We start from the raw sequence: 25,967 nt of genomic DNA on the forward strand, positions 1-25,967 counted from the left end.
TCCTCATTTCAGTCAGAAAAATATGAGGATGTACTTAATTTAAATATTTGCTGCAAGAATTGAATAGATAAGAGATTTGTGCATTCCATCAAATTAAATGTTGTCTGCAAACAGTCACTTCACAAAATGATATTTATTTGTAAAATCACATCCTTTGCATCATATATACCAGATAATTGGAAAATATATATCTAGGGGTACTACTTGAAACCCAACATCCTCAAAGTCATACTATATATGCATATTCTGCTTCATCCCCTGCACTTAATTGGTGTAAAGACTTTATCTTCCAATAAACTAACACCCCTGCACTCCACCAAGTCACCTCTTAACCTTCTCAGCTCTATATATCAAATTTCTTTAGGAATATAGGTACAAGAGTAGGGCGTTCAGCCCGTCGAGCCAGCCAGATTCAATTAGATCATGGCTGATCATCAACTTTAACGCCACTTTCCCAAGCTATCTCCATATCCCTTGATCAATTTCTGTCTTGAACATGCTCAATGATTGAGCTTCCACAGCCCTCTGGGGTAAAGAATTCAACAGCCTCTGAGTAAAGAAATTCCTCCTCTTTTCAGTCTTAAATGGCCTACTCCTCATTCTGAGATTATGTCCCTGGATCTAGACTCACTAGCCAGGAGAAACATCCTATCAACATCCACCCTGTCGCGCCCTGTAAGAATCAATGAGATCACTTCTCATTCTTCAAAACGCTAAAGAATACAGGCCCAGTTTCCTCAATCACTCCTCATAAGACAATCCCGCCATCCCAGGGATTAGTCTGGTAAACCTTCGGTGGACTCCCTCTATGGCAAGTATTTCCTTATATGAGACGACCAAAACTGTACACAATACTGCAGGTACAGTCTCACAAAGGCTCTATACAAGTGTAGCAAGACATCTTTACTTCTGTACTCAAATCCCCATGCGATGAAGGTCAACATACCATTTGCCTTCCTTATTGATTGTTACACCTGCATGCTAGCTTTAGCGACTCATGGACAAGGACACCCAGGTCCCTTCGGACACCAACACTTCCCAACCTCTCACCACTTAAGAAATATTTTATAGCTCTGTTTTTCCTAACAAAGTGGATCACTTCACACTTATTCAGTTATATTCCATCTGCCATGTTCTTGCCCACTTAACCTGTCCAGGTCTGCTTGAAGCCTCTTTGCATCTTCCTCACAACTTACCTTTGTTTTGTGTCATGAGTAAATTTGGAAATATTACAATTCGCCCCCACATCCAAATCAGTTATATGGATGGGTGGTTGTTGGTCGGCACAGACTCGGTGGGCTGTATCTCTCTATTGTGAACAGCTGTGGCCCAGTACTGATCCTTGCGCTACCCCACTAGTAACAGCCTGCCATCCTGAGAATGGGCATTTATTCCTACGCTCTGCTTTCCGTCTGTTAAATTCTCAATCCAAACTAACACATTACCCCCAATTCCATGTGCTCTAATTTTGTTTACTAATCTCGTGTGTGGAACCTTATCAAAAGCCTTCTGAAAATCCAAATATTCACATCTTTTTCCAGCAGATACCAGCTTTCTCAGGTCTTTGCAAGATGGGATGGCAACAGGGGAACTAATTGTTTTATTTGTATTCTAATTTTTCTCCATCTTATTCTGGTCTTGTTATTTTTCCTCCCTTCTTCCTTTCCTTGTCTGTTGGTGGGTCTCAGTCACTGCAGTTTGAACTCCAGCTTAGTTTCTTTTAAAATATGTTACAGGACCAGAAGAAAGTAAAGAGCCGCAAGCTAACTTTAACCTTGAAACATAACTGGTGTAGAAACAGTGATGAGTCAGTTACAAGGACATTGGGGTCTTAAATCTAAAATAAAAGATCTCACAAATTTAAAGGAGGGCTGGGGGAGTGGAAGGAAAAGGGCCTTGCAACATATGTAAACAATTATGACTCATCTCACCAACTGCCTAAAAGCAATTTCTCTCTTGCTCTTAATAGCCAGGATTGAGTAGAGTCATATAGTCAGTCATTTACAGCAGAGAAGGAGGCCATTTGGCCCACCGAGTCCATGCCGGCTCTCTGCGGAGCAATTCAGTCAGTCCCTGCTCAATCCCCATAGCCCTACAGGTTTATTTCCGTCAAGTAACCATTCAATTTCCTTTTGAAGTCATTGATCGTCTCCACTTCCATCACCCTCGTGGGCAGCGGGTTCCAGGTCATGACCACCACTCCTCTCATTCCCGCTGCATCTCTTGCTCAAAACCTTCAATCTGTGCCCCCTAGTCCTTGTACCATTAGTTAATGGGAACAGGTTTTTCTTGTCTAACTTATCTAAGCCCATCATAATCTTATATACCCCAATCAAATCTCCCCTCAATCTCCTTTGCTCCAGGGAGAACAGCCCCAGCTTTTAAAACCTAACTTTGTAACTAAAATCACCCACCCCTGGAACCATTCTGGTAAATCTCCTCTGCACCCTCTCAAGGACCCTCACATCCTTCCTAAAGTGTGACCAGAACTGGATACACTACTTTTGTTGGGGCCTAACCAGAGCTTTAAGGTTCAGCATAACTTACCTGCTTATGTACTGGATTCCTCTATTTATGAAGCCCAAGATCCCATATGCTCTGATACAAATTCTCTTAATCTGCCCCGCCACCTTCAAAGATCGATGTACATGCACCCCCAGGTCCCTCTATTCCTGCACACTCTTTAGAACTGCGCTATTAAGTCCATATTGGACTTCATCCTATCCTTTCCACCAAAATGCATCACCTCACACTTGTCTGTATTAAATTCCATCTGCCACTTGTCCGCCCATTCTGCTAGCCCATGTCCTGTTGTAAGCAATTTATATCATCCTCACTGTTTGCCACTCCAAGTTTGGTATCAGCAAATTTTTAATTTCTACTCTATATTACAAGATCCAAGTCATTTATATATAGTAAAAAAAAAGCAGTAGTCCCAGCACTGACCCTTGGGTAACACCACTGTATACCATCCTCCAGTCTGAAAATCAGTCCAGTTACCATGACGTGCTGTTTTCGGTCCTTAAGCCAATTTATCACGCAGGTAGAGGATCAGTTCTGTCCTACCCACAACATTACATGCACATAGCCCTAACCAACCGGAGATGCCTGCAGCCATTTTGTTCAGATTAACACACCCAACATCCATTGCCAACCAGAACAATGCAAATGGGGAATGAGTTAAACCCCAAGCCAGATCAGCAATGTGCAAAAAATAACTTCATAGTATCATTTTAAACTTTCATATCCTCTCCACCCCAGTAAAAAAAAATCAACAGAGTACTGCCTTGCTCTCCTTGGGCAGCATTGGTGAGAGTTAAAGGTAGGGCTACCATTATAGGTATGTGACCCTTTGACAGAGCCACCACTTTCACAAATATATTCTGAAAAAAGCATAATTAAATGTAGAACACAAATGCGCACACAGCCTATGAGTAAATGGAATATAAATTGGAATATGCAATTGGTCCACATGAACTACCGTGAAGGTATGTTTTAGTCACTTATGTGTATTATGCCTTTTATTCACTTTATTATGCTACATGTAAATCAACAGAAACACTCAAAAATAAAGACTACAGGTTCCCAATGACTGAATAAGATGTACCATATGAAGTTCAAAGAGTTGTACAGACAAAGAATGCATCAGGTTCAAACCTGGTTCCATGCTGAGTTAATTGATTTTGGTATCCATGTCAGCGGGCAGCAACAACTACCGTGGAATCTCCCTGCTCAGCATAGTGGGGAAAGTCTTTGCTCGAGTCGCTTTAAACAGGCTGCAGAAGCTGGCCGAGCGTGTCTAACCTGAGGCACAGTGTGGCTTTCGAGCAGAGAGATCGACCTTTGACATGCTGTTCACCCTTCGTCAGCTACAGGAGAAATGCCACGAACAGATGCCCCTCTACGTTGCTTTCATTGATCTCACCAAAGCCTTTGACCGCGTCAGCAGACGTGGTCTCTTCAGACTACTAGAAAAGATTGGATGTCCACCAAAGCTACTAAGTATCATCACCTCATTCCATGACAATATGAAAGGCACAACTCAGCATAGCGGCGCCTCATCAGACCCCTTTCCTATCCTGAGTGGCATGAAACAGGGCTGTGTTCTCGCATCTACACTGTTTGGGATTTTCTTCTCCCTGCTGCTCTCACCTGCGTTCAAGTCTTCAGAAGAAGGAATTTTCCTCCACGCAAGATCTGGTGGCAGGCTGTTCAACCTTGCCCATCTAAGAGCCAAGACCAAAGTACGGAAAGTCCTCATCAGGGAACTTCTCTTTGCTGACAATGCTGCATTAACATCTCACACTGAAGCGTGTCTGCAGAGTCTCATCGACAGGTTTGCAGCTGCCTGCAACAAATTTGGCCTAACCATCAGCCTCAAGAAAACGAACATCATGGGACAGGACGTCAGAAATGCTCCATCAATATCGGCGACCACGCTCTGGAAGTGGTTCAAGAGTTCACCTACCTAGGCTCAACTATCACCAGTAACCTGTCTCTCGATGCAGAAATCAACAAGCACATGGGAAAGGCTTCCACTGCTATGTCCAGACTGGCCAAGAGAGTGTGGGAAAATGGCGCACTGACACGGAAGACAAAAGTCCACGTGTATCAAGCCTGTGTCCTCAGTACCTTGCTCTATGGCAGCGAGGCCTGGACAACGTATGTCAGCCAAGAGCGACGTTCAATTCATTGCATCTTCGCTGCCTCCGGAGAATCCTTGGCATCAGGTGGCAGGACCATATCTCCAACACAGAAGTCCTTGAGGCGGCCAACATCCCCAACTTATACACCCTACTGAGTCAGCGGCGCTTGAGATGGCTTGGCCACGTGAGCCACATGGAAGATGGCAAGATCCCCAAGGACACATTGTACAGCGAGCTCGCCACTGGTATCAGACCCACCGGCCGTCCATGTCTCCACTTTAAAGACGTCTGCAAACGCGACATGAAGTCCTGTGACATTGATCACAAGTCGTGGGAGTCAGCTGCCAGAGATTGCCAGAGCTGGCGGGCAGCCATAAAGGCGGGGCTAAAGTGTGGCGAGTTGAAGAGACTTAGCAGTTGGCAGGAAAAAAGACAGAAGCGCAAGGGGAGAGCCAACTGCGAAATAGCCTTGACAACCAATTTTATCTGCAGCACCTGTGGAAGAGTCTGTTACTCTGGTATTGGCCTTTATAGCCACTCCAGGCGCTGCTCCACAAACCACTGACCACCTCCAGGCGCTTACCCATTGTCTCCCGAGACAAGGAGGCCAAAAAGAAGAAGGTATCCATCTCAGCAGGCAGCTGTTGGAGGCATACAATTGGCCTCAATGTCCTTTGACTAGAGGGCAGAAATTAAAAGTAAGCAGGGCTCTGCCTCCTGAATACTATCTAGTAATCACTGCAGGAAAGCAGGTGGGACAAAATGAAAGTTCTACACAAAACTACATCCTTCAATTTTCTCTCCTCCCCTTCTAAAAGTGCTGCGTCTTACTGAAGTACTGTTTCACAAGCATCAACAAACAGTGCTCCAGTATCGCCTTCTAATGGCCATTCTTCATATGCAAGCCAATACAGAGACTGTCTCTAGACTATTAAGATATAGAGTCACAGAATTGTTACAGCACAGAAGGAGGCCATTCGGCCCATCATGTCTGCACCAGCTCTCCAAATGAGCATTTCACCTAGTGCCACTCCCCTGCCTGCTCCCCGTAACCCTGCACATTCTTCCTTTTCATATAACAGTCTGATTGCCTTTTGGATGCCTCAATTAAACCTGCCTCCACCAGACTCTCAGCCAGTGCATTCCACTCACTGCATGAAAAAGTTATCCCTCATGTTGCATTTGCTTCTCATACCAATTACTTTAAATCTATGCCCAGTCGTTCACGATCCTTTCACCAGTGGGAACAGTTTCTCTCTATCTACTCTGCCCAGACCCCTTGTGATTTCGAAATCCTCCATCAAATTTCCTTTCAGCTTTCTCTTCTCTAAGGAAAACAATCCTAACTCCTCCAATCTATCTTGATAACTGAAGTTCCTCCTCATCCCTGGAACCATTCTCGTGAATCTTTTCTGTACTCTCTCCAATGCCCTCACATCTTGCCCGAAGCGTGGCACCCAGAACTGGATGCAATACTCGAGGTGAGGCCAAACAAGTGTCTATGGGAACAGGTTACTGAGTTGGATCATCAGCCATGATCATAATGAATGGCAGAGCAGGCTCGAAGGGCCGAATGGCCTACTCCTGCTCCTATTTTCTATGTTTTTATGTTTCTTATACAAGTTCAGCATAACCTCCTTGCTCTTGTACTCTGTGCCCTATTAATAAAGCCCAGGATGCTGTATGCTTTATTAACTGCTCTCTCAACCTGTCCTGCGATACTGGAGCACTGTTTGTTGATGCTTGTGAAACAGTACTTCAGTAAGAGGCAGCACTTTTAGAAGGGGAGGAGAGAAAATTGAAGGATGTAGTTTTGTGTAGAACTTGTATTTTGTCCCACCTGCTTTCCTGCAGTGATTGCTAAATAGTATTCAGGAGGCAGAGCCCTGCTTACTTTTAATTTCTGCCCTCTAGTCAAAGGACATTGAGGCCAACTGTATGCCTCCAACAGCTGCCTGCTGAGATGGATACCAAAATCAATTAACTCAGCATGGAACCAGGTTTGAACCTGATGCATTCTTCGTCTGTACAACTCTTTGAACTTCATATGGTACATCTTATTCAGTCATTGGGAACCTGTAGTCTTTATTTTTGAGTGTTTGTTGATTTACATGTAGCATAATAAAGTGAATAAAAGGCATAATACACATAAATGACTAAAACATACCTTAACGGTAGTTCATGTGGACCAATTGCATATTCCAATTTATATTCCATTAATGCCACCTTTATGCACATATACACCCAGGTCCCTCTGCTCCTGCACCCCGTTTAGTATTGTACCTTTTCACTTATATTGCCTCTCCATGATCTTCCTACCAAAATGAATCACTTCACATTTCGCCGCATTGAACTTCATCTGCCACCTGTCCTCTAGATCATGAATATACATCAGGAAAAGTAAAGTGTTGCTGTGAAAGCCCTGAGCCTGCTACGCTGAGCCATGGTCAGTTCAGGCCTGCAGAAGAATGACCGGCCTCTGGGTTGGAGACATGTCCTGGCTTTTTCTGTCCTCTTTGGGGGAGGGGGGCTGGGTGCAATTTCTCGAAGTTGTATCAATGTGTTATAGCTCATTTAAAAAAATACAATAAACTATTGTTCTGGTCCTCCAGTGTGATTTAATTCTTGGGCATCCCATTCAAAATTAATCTGTTCTCAGCTGACTTCCTTATATCAACACATGCCAGCAGGAGTCACTGGATCGAAGTTAGGTGCAGAATTTTTCTCCTCCCTTGTTCAGGAACACTTAAGCCAAATATAGCCTGCTATCTGATACCACATTTATGATCAGCTAACTCAACAGAAACCAAGAATCAAAGCTGTTTTCTGCTGTGTATAGCTTAGAATTACTACAAGGCAATGGGGTGGGGGTGATGGGAGAAGATGGAGACAAACTTAACATTATTGTCTTGCCGATGTTGAGTTACAGATTTTCACTGCTCTGCATGTTTGTGGTTGTAACATAGCTGATTTGTTGGTAAACTACAACAGCAAATGTTTTTGTTCCATAATTAACATTCTTTTGCTGCAACTCAGATGCAGTCTTCAATACAGTAATTCAGATTTTGTTATTTGTTAAAAAAATTAATCAGGTCTCAGAGGAAGTTTAAAAATATGTCCTTACCTTTTTTTTCATTTGAAGCTGGCTACTTACACCGTGATTCGACACAATTTTACAACTCCGCAGTTTCCGTCGATAAGTGACATATTTTAGTTGTGGAGATTGTTTTGGAATTTGTTCTGCTCTGCTCCTGGTGGTTCATTTCCATTTGTTTTTATTCCCACTCCCCCCGCCCCTCCAAAAAAGAGAGGAAGGGAGGAAAGAAGGAAGAAAGTTTTAACAACACAGTTACCAAAATATTAACAACCAGCTGCAAATACACTATTAGAAGACTCACTTGTACCTTTAAAAAAACAAATAGTTCTTAAAATCTAATTTGTTCAAAAAAAACATTCTGAAGCCTTGGCTATCTGTAGGTGAAACCACTTATAGAATCATAGAATAGTACAGCGCAGGAGGCCATTTGGCCCATCCAGTCTGCACTGGCTCTTTCAAAGAGCAATCCGGTTAATCACAATACCCCAATCTTTCCCCATATACTGCAATTTCTTTCCTACTTCAAGCATTTATAAGAACTTAAGAACATAAGTGGCTGAATTTTATGAGCGCACTGCAAATCACGGCAGCACACTGATCTCGGCGGTCTGCACGCGTGGATCCGCTGCTGAGCGGCTGTGATATTTCGTGAGGTGGCTTGATTTCATAGAGGGGGCGGAGCGGCCGCCCCCGATAATGTAGAGGGGGCGGCAGCTCCGTCCCCGCAATGGTGTCTGGCTCAGCTGCGCAGGCACCAATGCCATTTTTAAAGGGCTTCAAGCTCTGACAGATTATTTGCATTTTCAGAGCCACAATCACCTTTTATTTCAATAAAATCAGTTAATTACATATCAAAGCACCTCTTCCACCCCTGCAATGATGAAACAATATATTTATCAAAGTGACTCCTGACAACACAGCAGCCGACATCATCAGAATACTCCAACGAACACAGCCTACGTCTTGCCAGAACTAATTGGTGCATGCGTGGAAAAATGTCATCAGGTACTCTCTTCCACCCCTCTGGCCACTCACTCCAGGCCTCGACGCTTTCTCTCCCTCCCCCTTACCAACCGCTTCCTCCACCCTCCGGCTGCTCACTCCCCACCTTACCCCCGTCCCAGCCACTTACTCCCCACCTTCCCCCTGCCCCAGTCAGTCTCCAGCCGCTTGCTCCCCACTTCGCCCTCCCCAGCCACTCTCCAACAGCTGGCTCCACACTTCCCGACAACTCCAGCCTCTAATTCTAAGCCGTGCTGCTTTCCCTCCTCTCGGCCACTTGTTCCTACGTCACCTTGTCACCCCTCGCGGAACGCCTTGCTTCTTCGGACGACGCAGTGGGGAACAATTGAACATGGGAGCAAGTGGCCGTGAAGTGGGAAGTGGCACGGTCTGGAGCTAGCATCTGGAGGGGGAGGGAAGACAGCGGGAAGCGAGCGGCTTGTGGCGTGATGTTGGGGGGGGGGGGGGGGGGGGGGGAAGAAAAAGTGAGTAGGGAACAAATCGGCCGAGGGGAGGGGAAGCAGAGGCGAGATCTAGAGCAAGCAGCTGAGGGAGAGGGGTAAATGGCGAGGCTGCAGCGAGTGTGAATGTTTGGATTGGGAGAATGGGAGATTGTGGAATGGGGAGGGGGCCGGGGGCAGAAATTCACAGTTATTACCTCCATAAACTTCAGTGTAAATGCTGACTTTACCGACCATAGATAGTTGCTTGACATTCCAAATTTCAATGGTAGTATCATACCAGAGTTCTGTCTTGTTTTCTCTGATAAATTGAGCAGCGCCATCTTTAATCCTGGCAGCTGCATGAACATCGCAGACAGTGATGTTTCAGTGCAAAAGGCTGCATTTGTGCATGTGCTAGTACTGCGCCACCTACAGGTTGCATTGTCAGCAAACACAGCCTTTATGTATTTCCCCCTCACCCCGAAAAACCATTTTGCTGGTCCCGACATTTCAACCCCTAACTTTGCACTCTTTGCCCTTCAACCCCTTCCCACCACCCCTCAGACAACTGAATCAGTTTTCACCACTCCCCACCGCATCCCCCCCCACCCCGAGAATTTCACTGCTTCCCCTCCGCACCAGTGTCACACCTCAGATGTCCGCGCGACATCCGAAGGTGCAGGAGTTCCAGCCGGTGGCCAGAATGTCAACATGGGATGGCCGTTGAGACCAGGAAAGGTTTTTTTTATTCATTCATGGGATGCGTGCGACGCTGGCCAGGCCAGCATTTATTGCCCAACCCGAATTGCCCTTGAGAAGGTGGTGGTGAGCTGCCTTCTTGAACCGCTGCAGTCCATTTGGGGTAGGTACACCCACAGTGCTGTTAGGAAGGGAGTTCCAGGATTTTGACCCAGCGACAAAGGAACGGCGATATAATTCCAAGTCAGGATGGTGTGTGACTTGGAGGGGAACTTGCAGGTGGTGGTGTTCCCATGTATTTGCTGCCCTTGTCCTTCTAGTTGGTAGAGGTCGCGGGTATGGAAGATGCTGTCTAAGGAGCCTTGGTTCATTGCTGCAGTGCATCTTGTAGATGGTACACACTGCTGCCACTGTGTATCGGTGGTGGAGGGAGTGAATGTTTGTAGATGGGGTGCATACATTAACCTTCATTAACATTTTGAAATGAAGGCTCTGCCACCGAGGCCTCGCCATCGGTAGTAAAATGCAGCAGGGTTTTCTTGGTGTCGCAGCGGGCCTCTCCCGGATGAATTTTCCGGGCCCCCCGCCCCCAGTCACAATCCCCGACACCAGAGGACTAGTAAAATTCAGCCAAAGATGTCCTTTTGCAGACTATTATTAAATCTGTATCCAGGCAGTGGATTCCAAATCCGAACCACACGTTGTGTAAAAAAGCTCCTCCCCATGTTCCCTTTGATTCTTTTGCCAATCACCTTAAATCATTTAAGGAATCATTTGCAATCACAATATCCGTTCTTACCTCCTTCCCACTTAAACAGCAAAAAACATTTTGTTTTATTTTTGAGATACAATTAATGTGCATTTTGTTATATTTTGTTTGAATTCTTGGACTATGTGCAATAGCTGTTCAGCCTAGGTTTGGAAAACAGCAACGCTGTCATAAATTCCTTCTCAAAGTGTCAAAGATAGAATTAAGAAGTTTTGCTGAAATAATTGAAGCAGAAATATTCCATTCTTTCTGCGCTCCCAGTTCTTTTTACCCATCCCTTTACAATGCTTCCCCCCACTCCACTCTGAATGGAGATTCATGCATATTAGTCCCTCACTAGTGCCAGAATAGAGAGAAATATTCTGTGCATAATTTATCACATTTTCAGGTTATGTCCACTTTGGACTGTGAAAAACACCCAGCTGTACAATAAAAGATTATGTCCTATATTTGGCCTTTATATTTGGCTATGGCTGTAGATATTGAGCTGAACAACATTGTTCTGTCACTGATTTGACTTTTATTGAAATAACCTGAAAGACAGAATTAAGACTCATATTAATCTGCATTGATATGATTAGATTTTAAATATTTTGTATTGGTTCTAATCTGCTAAATGAGCCTGGATATAGCACTTGTGCTGGATTGAAAGATTTGTTTGGAGCCTAGTATTAAAGGATTTAGTTTCAAGTAACCTCCTGAACAGCTCATTCTAATGCTGCACCAGTAGTTATTATGTATCTCATCAATAATTTTTGGTCACTAAAAACAAATAAATCAAGTTTCAATTCTATAGGCCTCTTCCTGATAGCAGACCACAACAGATTTTATAAAACTAAAAGCTTGCCAGGGATTTTTGCTAATTTTATGTGAAAGCCATCCTTCCCCACCTGCATTAATATTAAAAATCACAAAAGATGCTGGCATGTATCAGGAAATTGTGGATCATAACTTTTACCCATTCGTATAAATAGATGGAAAAGTCACAGGTCAAGATGCTCAATTTTCCAAAAGGTACTCTTGGTGGGCACACGATGACAAATGATGCACCAAAGCTGGCTACCTCCCCTCACATTTACGTGCTGTCATACTCATTTTATGATCCAATAGTAATTAATTTTCTTACACGAGCAAATATTTGAAGAAACAGTTTAAGAGCTGGCATGGATGTGCTAAACAGATCTTTTATCAGAAACTGTTCAATATATAGAATGTACTTCAAAACAAATTTATATTATGTACCTAGTAACAGCAGCAAAATAATTTTCTTTGTCTTCTGCAAACATGTCACCTATCCGACTTTCATCTTCTGTGGAAATAGAGCTATGGTTTTGATCACGTAAAACCTTTCGGCTTCTGAGTGGATACGAATTTTTTCTCTTGCAACTTTCGCTATTTGTCTGTTTTCCAACTTTTTTCCTTGCTGTCGTCTTAGTGTTTGAAGCATTTAACAATACTTTCTGTTGCCTGAAAAAATTCAGAATTATGTAAGATTTCAAAAAGTACGTTGTAAAGAAAAAGTCAACATTTCAAGACAGCTTTCCATAACATGCAGATTTTTTTTTTAAATCAATGTTGACTTAATAGTGAAGTATCAGCACTTTCAGGTCCATAAAATTGCTTTGCCCAGGCTCTGAATCCACAAAAATAACTCCACACAAAGAAATATTACACCATCTGATCAAAATGTTCACAATGCAACTTCAGTATCTTACACAATCTTTCACTGCATGCCAAACAAAACATGCTTAAAACAAAAGATGGCACTCAGAAAAACAGCTCTCCAAGCTGGTTGAATGGCCTCCTGCTATGCCATAAATTTTCTATGTTTCTACTTATGTTTGTTAACAATATAGTACACTACCCACTTTCACAATACTATAACATCCTGAATGGGAGGTCCAATCAAAACTAAAAGGAGCTTAAATTAAAACTAAATCATATTATCACTGTCAATTAAATGGTGCATGTCTTGCAGTGTCCATCAGTCACAGAAGCAATATGATGTTGGTGTGTGTCTTACAATTCCTGGTTTTACGCTAAATATTCTACTCAAGTTCAGCATCACTAACCACTGTTTAAAAGGATGATATCATGTTCCCTATAACTTGGACTGTCTTTACCTGCCCTGCTCAATACCTAGATAAACAATAGCAATAGGCTAGGGATGGATCAGAGATCCCTTACTGCTGTACTCCGGCTTACTGGATGTACCATCTCCCAGAGTGTTATTTTCCTCATCTTCAACAAGGCCTGAATATCTTCATTAAGTGAATAGAATGTACAAAAACTCACTGCTGTTTAATCAATAAAGTAGAAAAGTCCTTTAATCAATAAGGATGATTAAATCATCAATTGCAAACACAAATCATATGTCCCCTCCCCTTTAAAATGGGCAAAAGAAGTAGTTCCAAATTATAATAAAATTTACGCAAGAAAACTTTTCAAATTATCATATTGGTCCCTGTATCCACCATGCACTCCAGTTCCTCCATTGTCCACAGAAAGCTTCAAGCATACAAGCAGTCACCGCATGCCCCCTCTCCAAGGAAACGCGGGAGCAGATATAATAACCATAAAAGAGAGGTAGGTATCCAGAGAAAAGACTCCCATCAAGCATGCTGTGCCTGGACCCATTAATGGCCAACTTGGACTGGCCGAGGTGCAGACCCACTAGGAAGACTTCCAACCTGCTCACTCTCCACTAATCTAGGGAAAAAAGGAGAGATATTCCCAAAGATAAACCTGAAATCATGCAGAGAGCATTCCTTGCCCTCTGCAAACATCGACTACTGAAACATAACCTTCAGCATATGTGAGGCTTTGAAAGATTTCCTGTGTAGAAGGAATCAAAAGCTGTGTCTCTCTTGTAATTTTCAATTGCAATTCACCAGATGGCTAAAGAGCAGGAACTCGGGACTGAAGTGCCGCCAAAAATAGAGGAGCAGCCCCTTCAAATAACAGAAGAGGGGCTACAACCTCACACTCTGTACAAACAATGAAACATAGAATCATCTCGGCCTCAAAATTACAGGCAGCGTGGCAACTTAAAACACGAGAAAGAGCTACTCCGTACAACACTCGCCACGCCAGATCCCCTTTAAAATGGACAAAAGAAGTTCCAAATTATAATTGAAGCACCTTACTGTATGCAAATTAGTTTGCCAACATAATAAGTAACTATACTGAAATGTGAAGTGTCTTGTGTTGTCCTGAGGATACAAACAGCAGTAAATAAATAAGTTCTTTCACCATCAGATTCAGACTATAAACCAACAGCTAATTTATTACAAAAGCAAAATACTGCGGATGCTGGAAATCTGAAATAAAAACAAGAAATGCTGGAACCACTCAGCAGGTCTGGCAGCATCTGTGAAAAGAGAAGCAGAGTTAACGTTTCGGGTCAGTGACCCTTCTTCGGAACTGACAAATATTAGAAAAGTCACAGGTTATAAGCAAGTGAGGTGGGGGTGGGGCAAGAGATAACAAAGGAGAATGTGTAGATTAGACAAGGCCACATAGCTGACCAAAAGGTCATGGAACAAAGGCAAACAATATGTTAATGGTGTGTTGAAAGACAAAGCATTAGTACAGATTAGGTATTAATGCACTGAATATTGAACAGCAGCAAGTGCAAACCTGAAAAAAAACAGTGGGTAAGTAAACTGAACAAACTAAGATGAAATGAAATAAATGCAAAAAAAGATTTTTTAAAAATGTAAAAAAGAATGTAAAAAAAAGAAAAAATAACTAAAAATGAAAGTAAAATGGGGGGCTGTCATGCTCTGAAATTATTGAACTCAATGTTCAGTCCGGCAGGCTGTAGTGTGCCTAATCGGTAGATGAGATGCTGTTCCTCGAGCTTGCGTTGATGTTCACTGGAACACTGCAGCAATCCCAGGACAGAGATGTGAGCATGAGAGCAGGGGGGGGGGGGGGGGGGGGGAGTGTTGAAATGGCAAGCAACCGGAAGCTCAGGGTCCTGCTTGCGGACTGAGCAGAGATGTTCCGCAAAGCGGTCACCCAGTCTGTGCTTGGTCTCCCAATGTAGAGGAGACCACACTGTGAGCAGCGAATACAGTATACTACATTGAAAGAAGTACAAGTAAATCGCTGCTTCACCTGGAACAGGTACTTAGTCCAAAACGGTAATCTACAAACTTTACAGGGTAGTTATAATGAGAAATTTTAATTATCCAAACACAGACAGAGAAAGTAATAGCGTAAAAGGTAGCGAGCAGCAAGTGTTCCTAGAGCGTGTTCAGGAAAACTACAGCAGTATGTTTCAAGTCCAACGAGAAAGGTGACACTGCTAGACCTGGTTCTTGTGAATGAGTTTAGCCAAATGAATCAAATGTCACTAAGAGAACATTTAGGGGACAGTGATCATTGTATTATAAAGGTTTAGGCTGACTATGGAAAAGGGCAAAAAACGATCCAGAGTAAGATTAATTAACTGGGGGAAAACCAACTTCAATGGGGTATGAACAGATCTGGGATGAATAAATTGGAATCAAATGTTGGCAAGAAAAATGGTAGCTAGACAATGGGATACCTTCAAAGAAGAGATAGTTTGAGCGCAGTCAAGGTATGTTCCCTTGAAGGGGAAAGGCAGGGTAAACCAATTCAGAGCACCCTGGATGACAAAATAGATAGAGATTAAGATAAAGAAGAAAAGGGGTGCTTACAACAGATGCCAGATAGCAAATAAAAGCAGCAAAGAGACAGTATGAAGAGAGACTGGCAGTTAACATAAGAGGGAATCCCATAGTTTTCTATAGACATATAAATAGTAAAAGGGTGGTAAACACGCATTTCCTCCAACGACACAGTGGCAGCATCTACAAGTTGCACTGCAGTAACTCACCCATGTTCCTTAAAAAGCACCACCCAAGCCCGCGACTTCTACCACTTAGAAGGACAAAGGCAGCAGATATATGAAAATGCCACCACCTGCAAGTTCCCCTCCAAGCCACACACCATCCCAACTTGGAACTATATTGCTATTCCTTCACTGTTGCTGAGTCAAAATCCTGGAACTCCCTTCCTAACAGCATTGGGGGTGTACCTACCCCACATGGACTGCAGCGGTTCAAGAAGGCAGCTTACCATCGCCTTCTCAAGGGCAATTAGGGATGAGCAATAAATGCTGGCCTGGCCAGCGCCGCCCACATCCCATGAATTCATAATAAAAAGGAGCGGGGCTGATTGAAGATCAAAAATGGGATTTGCGCATGTAGGCAGAGGGCATAGCTGAGGTGTTAAATGAATACTGTGCATCTACCTTTACCAAGAAAGATGATGCAACCCAGGCAACGGTGAAAGAGGAGGTAATTCAGACACCATAATGGTATTATAGTCAGTTGCCAGCGATCGCCAGAGCTGGCGGGCAGTCATAAAGGCGGGGCTAAAGTGTGGTGAGTCGAAGAGATTTAGCAGTTGGCAGGAAAAAAGACAGAAGCGCAAGAGGAGAGCCAACTGTGAAACAGCCCTGACAACCAATTTTATCTGCAGCACCTGTGGAAGAGCCTGTCACTCTAGAATTGGCCTTTATAGCCACTCCAGGCGCTGCTCCACAAACCACTGACCACCTCCAGGCGCTTACCCATTGTCTCCCGAGACAAGGTGGCCAAAGAAGAAAAAGAAGAATAATGGTATTAAATTGATAAGGAGGCGGTATTGGATAGGCTGTCTGCATTTAAAGTGGATAAAGCAAACAGGAGCGAATGAGATGCATCCAAGGATACGGAGAGAAGTGAGAGTGGAAAGTATGGAGGCACTGGCCATAATTTTTCAGTCTTCCTTAGATCAGGAGTGGTACCAGAGGACTGGAGAATTGCAAATCTTACACCCTTGTTCAAAAAAGGGTGCAAAGATAAGCCCAGCAACTACAGCCCAGTCAGTTTAACTTTAGTGGTGGGAAAAATTCTAGAAAGAATAATTCAGGACAAAATTAATAGTCACATGGACAAATGAAGGTCAATTAAAGAAAGCCAACACAGATGTTTTAGGGAAATACATATTGGACTTTTTTGAATTGGTAATAGAGAGGGTTAATGAGGGCAATGCAGTTGATGTGGTGTATATGGACTTCCAAAAGGTATTTCACACAGTGCCACACAACAGACTTGTGAGCACAGTTATAGCTCACGGAGTAAATGGGACAGTAGCAATGTGGATAAGGAACTGGCTGAGTGGCAGGAAACAAAGAGTAGTGGTTAATGGATGTTTTATGGGCTGGAGGAAAGTTTGTAGTGGAGTTCCCCAGGGGTTAGTACTGGGACCTTTGCTTTTCCTGATATATATTAATGATCTAGACCTTGGTGTACAGCGCACAATTTCAAAGTTTGCAGACGATACGAAACTTGGGAGCATTGTGAGGATTGCGTAGAGCTTCAAAAAAGACTGGGGGAATGGGCAGACAGGTGGCAGATGAAGTTCAATGCAGAGAAATGTGAAGTGACAATTCTAAAGTGGGTGCAGGAGCAGAGGGACCTAGGCGTATATATGCATAAGTCATTGAAGGTGGCAGAACAGGTTGAGAGAGCAGATAATAAAGCATACAGTATCCTGGGCTTTATTAATATGGGCACATAAAGTACAAGAGCAAGGAGGTTATGTTGAACTTGTATACGACACTAGTCCAACCTCAGCGGGAGCACTGAGTCCAGTTCTGGGCACCACGCTTTAGGAAGGATGTGAAGGTATTAGAGAGGGTGGAGAAAAGATTCACAAGAATGAGTCCAGGGATGAGGAAATTCAGTTATGAAGATAGATTGGAGAAGTTGGGACTGTTTTCCTTGGAGAAGAGAAGGCTGAGAGGAGATTTGATAGAGGACAGCATGGACAGGGTACCTGTTCCCACTCATGAATGGATCGAGAACCAGAGAGCACAAAGTAATTGGTAAAAGAAGCAAAAGGGACATGAGAAAAAACATTTTCACGCAGCATGTGGTTAAGGTCTGGAATGTACTGCCTGAGTGTGTGGTGAAGACACGTTCAACTGAAGCATTCAAAAGGGAATTAGACAGTTGTATGAAAAGGAAGAATGTGCAGGGTTATGGGGGGGAAGGCGGAGAGTGACGCTAGGTGAAATGCTCATTAGGAGAGCACAACGGGCCAAATAGCCTCCTTCTGTGCTGTAACATTTCTGTGATTTGTCATCATTTACAAAATCAAAAAAATTAAAGCCAGTCCTCCCTGACTAACCTTGCAATATATATCAAACCTTCAAAATGGATGTTCACTTACATGGTGACACACCATCACAGCATTAAACAAGCAGTTTCTTTGCTAGCTACAGAGTGCTGCTCAGTAGCCTCCTTCGATAGAAATTTACACAAGAAATTTCCAGCCAGAATATCTATTAAATTAGTGCAGCCAATTATCCTTGTCCTTTACAACAGGTCTCAGACACGGCTTTGCACGTATGTGGGCAGAAGCACAAAACATAGGGTGCAGGAATGTGAAGCAGAAGACAGAAGGACAGAAACGATAGTAACAGCAACACCAAGATATCATAAATAAGTGTATCAGCTGTGGCTCAGTTGGTAGCACTGTCATGTCTGAATTACAAGATTCCGGGTTCAAGTCCCACTCCAGGGCTTGAGCACAAAAGTCAAGGTCGACAACACAACACTGCACCGTCTTGCAGATGAGATGTTAAACCAAGGCCCCACCTGCTTGCTCAGGTAGATGTAAAAGATTCTGTGGCAAAATTTGGGGCGGCCGTGCAGTGGTTAGCACCGCAGCCTCACAGCTCCAGGGACCCGGGTTCGATTCTGGGTACTGCCTGTGTGGAGTTTGCAAGTTCTCCCTGTGTCAGCGTGGGTTTTCACCGGGTGCTCCGGTTTCCTCCCACAGCCAAAGACTTGCAGGTGATAGGTAAATTGGCCATTGTAAAATTGCCCCGAGTGTAGGTAGGTGGTAGGGAATATGGGATTACTGTAGGGTTAGTATAAATGGGTGGTTGTTGGTTGGCACAGACTCGGTGGGCCGAAGGGCCTGTTTCAGTGCTGCATCTCTATCTCTGAAAAATTTCAGAGTAGGGGATTTATTCTCTGACGTGCCTTCTACAATGCCATAAACAACCTGCTGGCAAATTAAAATTCTTATGTATTTGCATACTCCACTGTAAAATATTGATACCATTGCAAATTACAGACTTAAAAATATGAGCAACTCATTCAAAAGCCACTCAACTGCTGAATTAAAATCGGGGTCCACTCTCATCTGCTATATTTTCCTGTAACCCTCGCAGGCGACAGTCTAATACGATTTCCAACTGATCTGATCACTGATCAGGCAGTCACGGCTCCTTTGACAAGCACTTGGAGTCATATGATCTTGTCCACGGAAATCACTCATGAAAAGCTTTTTGTGTTTTCCCCCTTCAGTAATAAATATCCCGGCATCCAAAATAAGGTTTCAAGCACCTTCAAGGAAAGAACAAGGCAGAAAAAGGAGGAATAGCAGCAGATAAACATAAACACAAAGACATCAGAAAGGGAAGAGGACACCAGAGTCTTCTGACTTACCGTGTGCAGGAAATACATGTTTTTTTTAAAGAATAATATGCACTCACAGTCCTGCTATAAAAAGACATGTTACGAACCCATGACGATTACGATCGTTCTCAATTCAAAGCAAATGACAGTTTCTGCACCTTTTCCTGCTGATGATGAATGAAGGGTCGCTGCTGTCCGTGCTCCGGGAACTATTCGTGGAGTCCGAAGAGAAGAGGTGTTCGTTAACCAGCTCTGGGCTCAGCCACTTGTGGGCCTTCACCGTCCGCTGGTTGTATTTACCGTAAGTTCGTAACATCGCCAGGTGGCCGCCCCGCAACTGTTTTCTCATCATCCCGTCCGAGGAACTGGAGAGCAGGCGACACAGACACAGCTTCACATGGAAAACACGGAGCCTTTCCCTGCCGGTAAAAGTCGGCCCAGAGCGCGAGCGGCCAATTAGATCACCGCCTCGCGATTTGAATTTCCACTCCCCTGATTGGATAGCCGGCCGCAGGCTCTGTGCGCTGATTGGTTGTCACATCCGGAAGTGCATCAGCAAAATACTGCAGATGCTCGAAATCTGAAATAAAATCAAGAAGTGCTGGAAGTACTCAGCAGGTCTGGCAGCAGACGTTTTAGGATCACTCACCCGTCATCAGAACCGGCAAAAGTTAGAAATGTAATAGGTTTTAAGCAAGTAAAGTGCGTGTCAGGGTACTGGACAGGGTTACAGAGAATAACTGACCAGAAGGTCGTGGAGCAAAGGCAAATGATGTGTTAACAGCATGCTGAAACACAAAGCGTTAGTGCAGAGAGAGTGTTAAATGACAGATGATGAACAGCACAAATGTTTCAGGCACATAGTAAACAAATGAATTATGAAACAAGCTAAAAAGAAAAAGAAAAAAGAAAACTAGTCATGCTCTGAAATTATTGAACTCAATGTTCAGTCCGGCAGGCTGTAGTGTGTCTAATCGATAAATGAGATGCTGTTTCTCGAGCTTGTGTTGATGTTCACTGGATGTGGACAAGAGAGTGGGGAGTGGGGAGTGGGGGGGTGTTGAAATGACAAGCAACAGGAAACTCGGGGTCATATTTTCGGACTGAACGGAGGTGTTCCGCAAAGCAGTCACTCAATCTGCGTTTGGTCTCCCCAATGTTGAGGAGACCACATTGTGAGCGGCGAATACTGTATACTAACTTGAAAGAAGTACAAGTACATCACAGCGTCACCAGAAAGGAGTGTTTTTGGGACCTTGGATAGTGAGGAGAGAGAAGGTAAAAGGGCAGGTATTACGCCTCCTGCGATTGCATGGGAAGGGGACGAAGTGTCGGGGTAATGAAGGAGTGGATCAGGGTGTCGCGAGGGAACAATCTCTTTGGAATGCTGACAGGGGAAGGGAGGGGAAGATGCGTTTGGTACTGGCATCATGCTGAACGTGGCAGAAAGGGTAGAGCATGATCCTTTCGATGTGGAGACTGATGGGGTGGAACATGAGGACAAGGGTAACCCTGTCGTAGTTCTGGGAGGGAGGGGAAGGGATGAGGGTAGCGGTGCAGGAAATGGGCTAGACACAGTTGAGGGCCCTGTCAACCACAGTGGGGGGAATTAGGAAAAAGGAAGACGTATCAGAAGCGCTGTTTTGGAAGGTTGTATCATCAGAGCAGAGCGCAGAGACGGAGAAACTGGGAGAATGGAATACAATCCTTACAGGAGGCAGGGTGTGAAGAAGTGTAGTCGAGGTAGCTGTGGGAGTTGGTGGACTTATAATGAATATTAGTAGACAGCCTATCCCCGGAGTTGGAGACAGAAGTCAAGGAAGGGGAGGGAAGTATCGGAGATGGACCATGTAAAGGTGAGAGAAGGGTGGAAATTAGAAGCAAAGTTGATAACGTTTTCCAGTTCAGGGTGGGAGCAGGAAACAGCACCGATACAGTCATCAATGTACTGGAAAAAGAGTTGGGGGAGGGGGCCTAAGTAGGACCGGAACAAGAAATGTTCAACATATCCCACAAAGATGGGCATAACTAGGATCCATGCGGGTACCCATTAGCAACACCTTTCACTTGAAGGAAGTGAGTGGAGTTGAAGGGGAAGTTGTTCAATGTGAGAACAAGTTCAGGCAGGGGCCGGAGGGTGGTGGTAGATGGGGACTGGTTGGGCCTCTGTTCAATGAAGAAGTGGAGACCCCTCAAACTGTCCTGGTGGGGAATGGAGGTGTAGAGAGATTGGACATCCATAGTGAAGAGGCGGCAGTTAGGGCCAGGAAACTGGAAATTGTCAAAATGACATAGGGCGTCAGAAGAGTCATGGATGTAGATGGGAAGAGACTGAACCAGGGGAGAAAAGATCGATTCAAGATCGGAAGAAATAAGTTCACTGGGGCAGGAACAGGCTAAAACTATGGGTCTGCCGGGACAGTCCTGTTTGTGGATTTTAGGAAGGAGGTAGAAGCGGGCTGTCCAGGGTTGCGGTACTATGAGGTTGGAAGCTGTAGAGGGAAGATCTCCAGAGGGGATGAGGTCAGTGACAGTTCTATGGACAGTAGCTTGATGTTTGGTGGTGGGGTCATGGTCCAGAGGGAGGTAGGAAGAAGTGTCTGAGAGTTGGCACTGAGCCTCCGCAAGGTAGAGGTCGGTACACCAGACAACAACAGCAGCAGCCTTGTCTGCAGGTTTGATCACCATGTCGGGGTTAGACCTGAGAGAACGGATTGCAGCAAGTTCTGAGGGAGGCAGGTTAGAGTGAGTGAGAAGAGTAGAGAAATTGAGATGACCAATGTATCGCTGACAGTTTTCAATGAAAATATCAAGAGCAGGTAAGAGGCCAGAGGGAGGAGTCCATGTGGAGGGAGAATGCTGGAGGTGGGTGAATGGGTCTGCTGGTCGAGGGGATGTCTCTTGGTCAAAAAAGTGAGCAATTCATTGAGTGGGGGCATAAGGGGATAAAACTGAGTCCTTTGCAGAGTATTCACTATCCAAGGCCCCAACACTCCTTTCAGTTGAAGCAGCGATTTACTTGTACTTTCAATTTGGTGTACTGTATTCGCTGCTCACAATGCAGTCTTCTCTACATTGGGAAGACCAAATGCAGATTGGGTGACCACTTTGCAGAACACATTTGCTCAGTCCGAAAACATAACCCCGAGCTTCCTGTCGCTTGCCATTTCAACAGACCCCCCTGCTCTCATGCCCACATTTCTGTCCTGGGCTTGCTGCAGTTCCAGCGAACATCTATGCAAGCTCGAGGAACAACATCTCATTTACTGATTAGGCACACTACAGCCTGCCAGACTGAACATTGAGTTCAGTAATTTCAGAGCATGACTGACCCACCTTTATTTTTATTTTAGTTAATTTCCTCATTATTTTTTTTTACCATCTGCCTGCCCACTTTTTTTTTCATGTTTGTCCTTTTGGCCAGGGCTGTTCATTATTCTGTCACTTAACACCCTCTCTGCATTAACACTTTGTCTTTCACCACACAATTAACACACCATTTGCCTTTGCCCCATGACCTTCTTGTCAGTTATTCTCTGTGACCCTCTGTCCTATCAACACCTGCCCTTTTGTTATTTTTTGCCCCACCCCCGCTTTATTTGCTTAAAACCTATTACATTTCTAACCTTTGCCAGTTCTGATGTAAGGTCACAGACCTGAAACGTTAACTCTGCTTCTCTCTCCGCAGATGTTGCCAGACCTGCTGAGTATTTCCAGCATTTTTTGTTTTTACGTCATTACCTGTGCGGTTGGGGAGTCAGTTATGGAGGTGGGACCAAGTGACTGGATTAGGCTGCGGCTGTGTCTTTGAAACCAGCAATGCTGGATAGCTGAAATGGAAGGAAATGTCTCTTCCGAATATGGGGTTGGGGTAATTTGAATATTAGGGGGTTTGTGCTACAAACACCCAGACCCGGGAGGGAAATATAGACTTGGCTGGGTCATATATCCATTTCAAAACATGCTTGTACCTGTTTTGTCATTTGAATGTGATATTTGTTATCACAACATTTGTCTGAAATGGGTTTGCTTGCTCTCCAGTAGGCAAAGCGAATGGGATTTCTAGAGGAAGCCCAAGATCTGGTTCATCCTGCTTCTAAATAAATGATAGGGGTTTGATGGGGGTGGGTGAAGGTGGTAGTTGCTGGAAGAAATCTCTGTCTTCCCTGAATCAGAATTTACAATGGGATCAAAATTGTGGAAGCCTGATGGAAATCAGTTCTGCTCCCAGCCTGGGTTAACCACTTCTTTGTCAAAAATGGTATAGAATATGTGGACTGGGGTCCTAGATCACTGAAGATCATCCATGACCACTTTCAAAGCTAATTCTTTTAGGAATTGAATATCGTTTGATCAAAAACCGAGAGTTTAATATTTTGAAAGAGTGAGGTGACTTGCAGGAAGATTCTGTATCATTGTTGCTAATTCCATTCCCCTGCCCAGCACTGCTACTGTCTTGGGATGAACCAGAATGTTTGGAATCTTTGTCCTGTTCAAACCCAAGCTAAACTCCATATGCCCTCAATCACAAAGGCTGATTACAGCCACTTCTGTAACATTGGTGTTTGATAAGGTCCCACATAACAGGTTAGTGTGCAAAATTAAAGCACATGGGATTGGGGGTAATATACTGGCATGGATTGAGAATTGGTTGACAGACAGGAAACAGAGCGTAGGAATAAATGGGTCTTTTCCAGGTGGCAGGCAATGACTAGTGGGGTACCGCAGGGTACCCAGCTATTCAACATATATATTAATGACTCGAGTGGGGGAACTAAATATAACATTACCAAATTTGCAGATGACATAAAGCTGGGGGGGAAATGTGAGCTGTGAGAAGGATGCAAAGAGGCTACAATGTGATTTGGACAATTTGGGTGAGTGGGCAAATGCATGGCAGATGCAGTATAACATGGATAATTGTGAGGTTATCCACTTTGGCTGTAAAAACAGAAAGGCAGATTATAATCTGAATGGTAATAAATTGGGAAAGGGGGAGATGCAACGAGACCTGGGTGTCCTTGTACACCAGTCGCTGAAAGCAAACATTCAACTGCAGCAAGCAGTTAGGAAGGCGAATGGTATGTTGGCCTTCATTGCAAGTGGATTTGAGTACAGGAGCAAGGATGTCTTACTGCAGTTATACAGGGCCTTGGTGAGACCACATCTGGAGTATTGTGTGCAGTTTTGGTCTCCTTATCTGAGGAAGGATGTTCTTGCCTTGGAGGGAGTGCATAGGAGATTTACTAGGCTGATTCCTGGGATGGCAGGAGTGAGATATGAGGAGAGATTGGGTCGACTAGGTCTATATTCACCCGAGTTTAGAAGAATGAGAGGGAATAACCCTCGCAATAAACGATAACATTCTATTAGCTTTCCTAATTCCTTGCTGTATCTGCATATTAAACTTTTGTGATTCATGCACTAGGACACCCAAATCCCTCTGCATCTCAGAGCGCTGCAATCTCTCACCATTTAGAATAGATACTTCTGTTATGATTAGGGGAGAAAGAGGTCTAGGGGTCCCTTTCAGCCTTCAGCTGGTCTTACTGTAACAGTGTTTAATTGTATACACGCCTTGTTTTAAACTCCCCCTTGGTGAATCCTTGTTCACCGTTCTCCAATTATAAGGCAAAGAAACTGGCACACGCATAGGATTTCATAGGTTTAATGAAGAAAGATTGAAATTTATTAAACTTAAACTCTAATTCAGTTGACGCCCATGGATAGAAACATAGAAAATAGGAGGAGTAGGCCATTCGGCCCTTCGAGCCTGCTTCGCCATTCATTATGATCATGGCTGATCATGCAACTCAGTAGCCTGTTCCCGCTTTTGCCCCATACCCTTTGATCCCTTTAGACCAAACAGCTATATCTAACTCCTTTTTGAAAACATTCAATGTTTTGGCCTTAACTGCTTTCTGTGGTAGTGAATGCCACAGGCTCACCACTCTCTGGGTGAAGAAATTTCTCCTCATCTCAGTCCTGAATGGTTTACCCTCTATCCCTAGACTATGACCGCTGGTCCTGGACTCCCCCATCATCAGGAACATACTTCCTGCATCTACCCTGTCAAGTCCTGTTAGAATTTTATAGGTTTCTATGAGATCCCCCCTCACTCTTCTGAACTCCAGCAAATATAATCTTAACTGACTCAATCTCATGCATGCATACATGATACACACATGCAAATAGAGACAGAAAAGAGCAGAAGAAATAAAGTGGAAAAGTTTGAGGCAATATCTGAAGAGTTTTTGTTACGTGTCTTCGAGCTCACTGTAGAGTCCTTGATTGTAGGTAGATCTTGCTTTTCGTTGGTGCCCAATATTCTTTTTCAACCTTGTTCACTGTAGGAGACTTTTCTCTCTTGGGGTTCATGTGTCTTCAGTGGATTCAGTTCCGTGAGAAAGAGATGGGAGCAGGCAGACAGGAGAGGAAGTCTGCTTCAGTCCAGGAGCATTCAGTTTTCTGCTGCCTCAGTTCAAAACTGTCTCTACAATTTAAAACTCCCCAAGTTGGCCAGCAGGGTAGTCATGTGACCGACTGGTATAACTACTCCTGGCTTTGTTTATTGTGTGTGTCAGGGAATAGTCCTTTGTCTACAAACACAGTCTGATAACATGCAAAAATGTCTTTCAAACCAGGGGCCTGGCAACCCCTTGTAACAGGCCTTCTTTTCTTCCCAGCAACAATTTGAAATGTGTCTATGTGGCGAAATTAGTGTGCCTCATTCTTTACAGGTGAGGGCCTGCATGACGCTTTTTTATTCTTCCTGCCAAAGTGGACAATCTTACACTTTCCCAC

At 44.1% G+C, this 25,967-nt stretch overlaps 1 protein-coding gene across 1 annotated transcript in view; it reads right to left on the reverse strand.

The window, feature by feature from the left end:
* Positions 1 to 25,541, reverse strand: part of haspin (histone H3 associated protein kinase) — an 86,549-nt gene extending 61,008 nt beyond the window's left edge. Inside the window, exons 1-4 of the mRNA XM_068029840.1 lie at positions 25,441 to 25,541; positions 19,322 to 19,687; positions 11,899 to 12,123; positions 7,771 to 7,897 (exon numbers count right to left, since the gene is read on the reverse strand). Of these exons, the coding sequence (XP_067885941.1) occupies positions 7,771 to 7,897; positions 11,899 to 12,123; positions 19,322 to 19,687; positions 25,441 to 25,541 (819 nt within the window). The remainder of the gene's footprint in view (positions 1 to 7,770; positions 7,898 to 11,898; positions 12,124 to 19,321; positions 19,688 to 25,440) is intronic.
* Between the last annotated feature and the right edge of the window lie 426 nt (positions 25,542 to 25,967).

Source organism: Heterodontus francisci, chromosome 1 (genome assembly GCF_036365525.1).
Source record: "Heterodontus francisci isolate sHetFra1 chromosome 1, sHetFra1.hap1, whole genome shotgun sequence".
In the NCBI taxonomy this organism is placed as follows: domain Eukaryota; kingdom Metazoa; phylum Chordata; class Chondrichthyes; order Heterodontiformes; family Heterodontidae; genus Heterodontus; species Heterodontus francisci.